General features: G+C 31.3%; 1 protein-coding gene across 1 annotated transcript in view; it reads left to right on the top strand.

The window, feature by feature from the left end:
- The window catches only part of LOC145331853 (uncharacterized), a 30,263-nt gene continuing 23,652 nt past the window's right edge, over window positions 1–6,611 (top strand). The window contains exon 1 of the mRNA XM_080176701.1: window positions 1–75. Within this exon, the coding sequence (XP_080032827.1) occupies window positions 56–75 (20 nt within the window). The 5' untranslated portion in view covers window positions 1–55. The remainder of the gene's footprint in view (window positions 76–6,611) is intronic.

Here is a 6,611-nt window from a genome sequence, read left to right as displayed (position 1 = left end):
AGAATGAAAATGTTCTGATACTAAAAGAAAACAAAGAAAAAAGAAAAAAAGGAAAATGCCTTATGTATTTGTCAGGTAAAATAGATAGATAGAAAATGGATGGATAGATGGCTTAGCTCAGATAGACAGATATACATTTTTTTTTTATTTATCGTTGGATAATTTGATAGTTTTATAAAAAAAAAACAGGCTAAAACCGTCCCAGTGTACATTTGGTTCAGTGGCCAGCGACATCATGTCAGAAACAACCCTTACACATTATCATTGTACAAGCAGTATCGCCCTTAGCCTCTAGGAGCTCCTTATTTGAAAAGGCCGAAAGGGGCTAGAAAAATAGCTGGAAACCATCTCAAGACTTAAATCTGTAAATAGAATGGTCTAAAATAATTACAGGAGCTATTTGAAGATTACTTAAAAAATATAACTCAATCTGTTCAGTTGTTCTAATTGAGATCTTAAGCTTCTGACAAAACTCGCTGATTAAATATAATAGGATGGATAAATAGTTAAAGTGATCGAGAATTTAATTTTTCAAAATGCATTTTCGTTTACCTTTTTTTATATTTTAAGTAATTTTCAAAGAATTATGCCTTAAAAGTTCAGTTAAGTTAAAAAAAAATCAGTTTAAAATGCGGAGAGTGTTTCCACATGAAAATAATGTTAAAATCTGAGCATCAATTAAACTAAGAGAAAAAAAGTTATTTCTTCGCTTGCAGATAAAAACAAAAAAATTGATACTTAGAAAATATTTTTGTAGTATATCTCTTTTAATATTTATCTTTGAACTTTCTCTAAAATGTAATGAAAAAGTTTGGTTTATTTTAAAAAATCATTAACCAAATACCGCTTTGTTTATGCAGGTATAGTGACAAAAGAAAAATTGATTAAATCTGTAGAAAGCATGATATTTAAGAATTAAAATGTTTAAATAGAATAAACAAATATCATTTGCTGCTCATATTCAGCATAAAATATAGCAGTCTTTCTATAGTATTTACATAAAAAAAAGCATTTTATCATCGTAAAATAATCTCGTAATGTGTCAAATTTAATTATATATCTGTCATTATACACACACACACACACTCATTCACTTACCTTGGGCATTAATGTTTCCCTTTTCCATTCTCCGTCCCCCTCCTTATCTTTTGTGGTACAAATGGTACCAACGGATTTTGTTAAGTTGAAGTATAGAAACCAAACATTACTAAATATTGTAAAAGTCGCAGTCCCTTCAGTGTATTTTAAGTTGTAAGTTTGGACCAGTACGGGAAAATTTCAATAGCTATAAAAAGTAAATAATTTTATTCCCATAACTAAAAAAACATGTTATTTTATTTCAATTTTTGTATAGGTTTATTGGTAACTGACTTGATTTATTACCTCAGGAACCATCTTTACATTGTGTTTAGGATTAAGATAAAAGCCTTGCTTTAATTAATGTACATCCATGAATAACAGATTAATATTAAAAGAATATAATTTGTGTTGTCTCTTTATCTTATTCCATGTTTTGAAGTATTAAACAATCAAGTTCTGTGGAGTCCTATGTATGTTTGTGTGTGTGTGTATTTGATTTAACCTGGCTGTACTCAGAAAACGCTTATAGCAAATTAATTCATGTTTCAAAGATTGATTCTTTTAAATATCTTTTATAGATTTTAGTTAATTAATCAAATATAATCTAAGCAAGAATTTTACCCCAAAATAAAAAAACCATAATATCTAAAAACTTTCTCAATCTATAGTAAAATCCCCCAATTATGTGGGGGCCTAATCATATTTTAGCTCTGCAGTATGTTGAAGCTTTTTTAGCAAGTAGTAAATATTGAGATAGGATGAGGGTGCTATGTTACACAATCGACAACTATAAATCAGCTGACCTTATACCCATATTTGGTAATATCTTTTCGATTTTCGGTAAAAATCATTTAATCTCCCCGTAAAAAGAAATTACAAACTTTTTTGGTTAGTTTAATATGTATGTAACAAAAGAATTTATTCTACTCTAAATTTGCAAGTAAACTTCAACAAAAAGATTGTTATTTGTCGATTTTAAGATATGTATAATAAAACTCAAAATACAACGATGTTTTCAAGGGAATAAATTCGTTTTTTTTAAATTTGATTTATTTTTAAATGGGAAGTATTTAAGACTTAATTCTCAAAAAAGTACTCTTAAAAAACATTAATCAGTGACATATATCAACTTTTTCCCAGCTTCGTGAACACTTTAAATTTACATGCAGATAGATTTATAAATAGATAAATTGTAATATGTATATAGTAATCCATTAGTTCTAATAATAAAGAAGATAATTTGATAATGAAGAAGAATTTTGATAAATAGATAAATAATTGGGAGATGTAGCACATATTAAGAGTAATTTATAATTTATCTTATTTCAAGAGAGAGAGAGAGAAAGAGAGAGAGAGATGAGGAGAGTGAAAGATAGATTGAGAGAGAGAGAGAGAGAGAGAGAGAGAGAGAGAGAGAGAGAGAGAGAGAGAGAGAGAGAGAGAGAGAGAGAGAGAGAGAGAGAGAGAGAGAGAGAGAGAGAGAGAGAGAGAGAGAGAGATGAGGAGAGTGAAAGATAGATTGAGAGAGAGAGAGAGAGAGAGAGAGAGAGAGAGAGAGAGAGAGAGGGTATATAGATAAAAATAGATATAGTGAAAAACGAGAGAGAAATACAAATGGACAGACAGATAGACAGACAGATAGTCAGACAAATAGAGGAAATAAAAAAAGAAAAAATCTTAAATTTAGAAATAAAACATAAAGAAGTTTAATATATCTTTATTGTGAGACATATTTGATTGATCAAAAGTCTTACTAAAGTCAAAATACATTTCTTTAGGAAATTAAAATTAGTTCCTTGAAATGGATATAATATTACTTGGAGATTGCACCAGATTTTCATGTTATAAAATTATACTCGCAGCTGGCTAAAATATAAATTAAAGGTAGGGAGGGTGTTGTAAAGGGGTGTTTGCCTCCTCAAACTTAAAAACCCCTCATTTACAAATCTCTAAATACAAAAGCTTGGACGTCACTGCAGACAGAATTGGAAATATTATATAGTAGTTTTTTTAATAAAAGTATGACAACATCCATAAAAGCGAAGCTCTGAAACGGTAGGACAAACGGACATTAACACTTGTATAGTGTAATAACAGAATATAAATGTATAAGAGTCGATGCAAAATTGTAAATAAATTTGTTGAAAAACTTCTTGATACAAAATAATGTTTATGGACATTTTTAAGACTTAATTATAGAGTTGCTTCGCTTGTAATATTGATAATATTGTACTTTGTTGTCCCAGGAATCAGTATACAAAAAATCAGATCAATCGGATAATTAGATCACATAAAAATTACTTGTAAAAAAATTAAAAACATCAACATTTTTAAAATGGACGTACGGACATTTTGGTAATGATTATAGAGTTGCTACGCTTTCTAAATCGTACCTAACTACTACAGGAATCACCATGCAAAGTTTGAAATCGATAGAACAATTCTAACATGCCTAAATTAACGAAGAAAGCTATCCGTTACGGACGTTCGGACGGACGGACGGACCGACCCTAATTATAGAAAAGCTTCGCTTTAAAAAAATTCTAACTTGCCTAAATTAACGAAAAAAGCTATCCGTTACGGACGTACGGACGTTCGGACGTACGGACGGACCGACCCTAATTATAGAAAAGCTTTCTTATTTGTTGAATTGCAAACTTTGATTGAAATTTGATTGGTTGGTTTATTAACTTCAGTTTCTAAACATTTCAACCACTAATTGTAATCAACAGAAGAGGTTATTTTTTTGTATCTTTATTGAGGATGTGTATAAAATGATTGGACATTGTCCTATCTCTTTAGATCCCTAATTCATTTTTCTATTTGTCTTTGTCAGTCAGTCTGTCTGTCTGTCTGTCTGTCAGCCTGTCTGTCTGAGTGAGATAAACAAAATGAGACATATAAGATGAAATAATTAGACAATGACGCGACACTTAGTTGAGAGAGAGAGAGAGAGAGAGAGAGAGAGAGAGAGAGAGAGAGAGAGAGAGAGAGAGAGAGAGAGAGAGAGAGAGAGAGAGAGAGAGAGAGAGAGAGAGACATATAAGATGAAATAATTAGACAATGACGCGACACTTAGTTGACATTATACCCAGAGATGGATTCTTTAAAAAAATTTGCCCCACTAATCGCTTAGGTGTCTACAAATATAAAATAATATATAGAATTATGTAAAACTTTTGTTCTGGTAATATATCAACAAAGCCAATATTAGAGCGCGCCAGCTACGTGTAAAACTCATTGAAATTTTCATATTATAACTTTAAAATTCAACTGGATGTCTAAACCTGTTCCTAAAAAGAAAATCAAAACAAATTTTTGAATGTTAAAATTATCCTATTCATCTGATTTGTTTAACCCTTACAGATCGGGCCCCAATTCCCACCTTAATAGATCGGGGGGGGGGGGGGGCTCTTTGAGCCCCCCCCCTCTATCTCGGCCCCTGGTACAGATAAAGACGTAAATTTTTTTTCTGGTGGTTCAGGTGTATTTTTAGAGAAAATTACTTTTTCTAGTCATAGCAGTCAGACCGCTCTTTAGCCGCTTTTTAGCGGCCAGCCGCTAAATTTTAAAACAGCTGTAGAGAGGCCAATTTTGCAGCTAGGATGACCAAATTTTAGGACGAACTTTTATTTTTCATAACAAAAAAATTACTTTTTCTGATTATCGCCGAAAAACGGCAAATAACGGAAACCGCCATTTTCGGCGGTTACGGCGGTAAAACGGCGGTTGGCGGTGCAAATAATGTTTTTATCTGTTTATTGTTGCTCAAGGATTTACCAAATAAAATTATAGGTCTCTAGCTGTAATAGAAGCCACGATATTCATGATTTATGTCTGTAGTAAAAGCCAGACAAAAATCGGTCATAAAGTCGGTCAGGGAGCGGTCAAACGGTCATAACACCACTTTTCTCAGAAGGTCATTGATATCTAAGTATTCACCAAAAAAATTTTATGTTTCTACCTTATACACAAAAGTCATAATGTAGAAATTAAGATTTATTTAGAATTTTTTCTAATTTTTTTTTCTACCCAACCGACTTTGACCGGACACCACGACCGACACAGACCAGATATCCTAATAAAATCAACTCTTGCCGACGTATAATTTCTAAACTTAAAAAGTCATGAAGTTACAGCTCTCCATCTTACCTACAAAAAAAATGAGATTGAAAAAACTAGAGGGGGGGGCTCTTTGAGCCCCCCCCCCCCCGATCTGTAAGGGTTAATACTGATTCCTATTACAACAAGGTATAGTGTTAAAAGAAAAGAATCTCTAAAATCAAGTCCTAAAAACGTCAGTATGTCCTTGAACAGTATCATGTATTTAATCAGTTTTGCAACAAATTTACAATTTTGTATAGACATACGCATTAATATTCAGTTTATTCAGTTCTGACACTCAACAAGTGTTAATGTCCGTTTGTCTTACAGTTTCAGAGCTTCGCTTTTATGGATGTTGACATCCTTGTTTTTACAATTTTACAATAGCATACTATAATTGGTATTAACAAAGAAGAATTGTAATTCCTAAATAAAGGATTAAATTTAATTTCTTGAAAAGTTTGTAATTAAATAACAATTTACAAAGAACATGTCCTAACTATTGTGATTTTTTTTTAACCATTCGTGACGATCTCCTAAAATTCAAAGTTTTGATTCAACGAGGTTCAACAAAATGGATTTTTTCAATAAGTACTCAACAGAATTAAAAAAGTAAAGTGTCAAATTAAAGACCTTACTATTTTTGTTCATAATGTAAATTCTCTTATTTTTTGTTGCTTTTTTAGTACCTTAAAACCAACTATTTTTCTAAATAACTTAATTTACATCAATAATAAGAGGTGTACAAAAAAACCTATTGTATATCTAAATTCTATGGATCATTTTACATCTACTACTTACTAAAGATACGGACTAGCTATTTTTTTAAGAATCAAAAAAGTTAGGACACATTCTTTTAACTTTAACGTGAAAAATCTTGCAATAAAATAAATATATAGCAAAAAAAATATAACAAGTTGAGAATGAGAAATCTAATTTGGAAAGTTTTTCCGTATTTTTGAGTCACTTATTCAAGATGTGTAGCTCGATGGAAAGTTTTCATACAGGAGCAAAGCTTTTCTTCAATTCATTTGTGTATGTGTTATAACAGACCTCTAGTATAGATGTAAATACAGACAACTACCTCCCTTCCCTTTTCAATGACCTTTATCGTCTGCTTCTAAATTATTTTCTGCTACTGGCTGTTTTAATATAAGCGACACTATTGGTTGATTTTTAATGACCCAATAAAAAGGTTGCACAAGGTTGATGCGATGGGGAGATACAGTTATTTATCCCTTTACAGGGTAAAATTGTCGTCAATTTAGCTTCCTATTTCCATTGTCATTTATTGGTCAGTCCTTTCATCCAGTAGAAGGGGAGGGTTGGGGTTAGGGGTGGATGGGTATGATCGTTAATTTAGCCCACTACAAGTTTCACTTTATTAGAGTATATGATAATCTTGTATAAGTTACAAGAAATAATAA

This window comes from Acartia tonsa, chromosome 11 (genome assembly GCF_053477335.1).
Source record: "Acartia tonsa isolate MP-2025a chromosome 11, ASM5347733v1, whole genome shotgun sequence".
In the NCBI taxonomy this organism is placed as follows: Eukaryota; Metazoa; Arthropoda; class Copepoda; order Calanoida; family Acartiidae; genus Acartia; species Acartia tonsa.
This window is presented reverse-complemented; position numbering and strand designations above follow the sequence as displayed.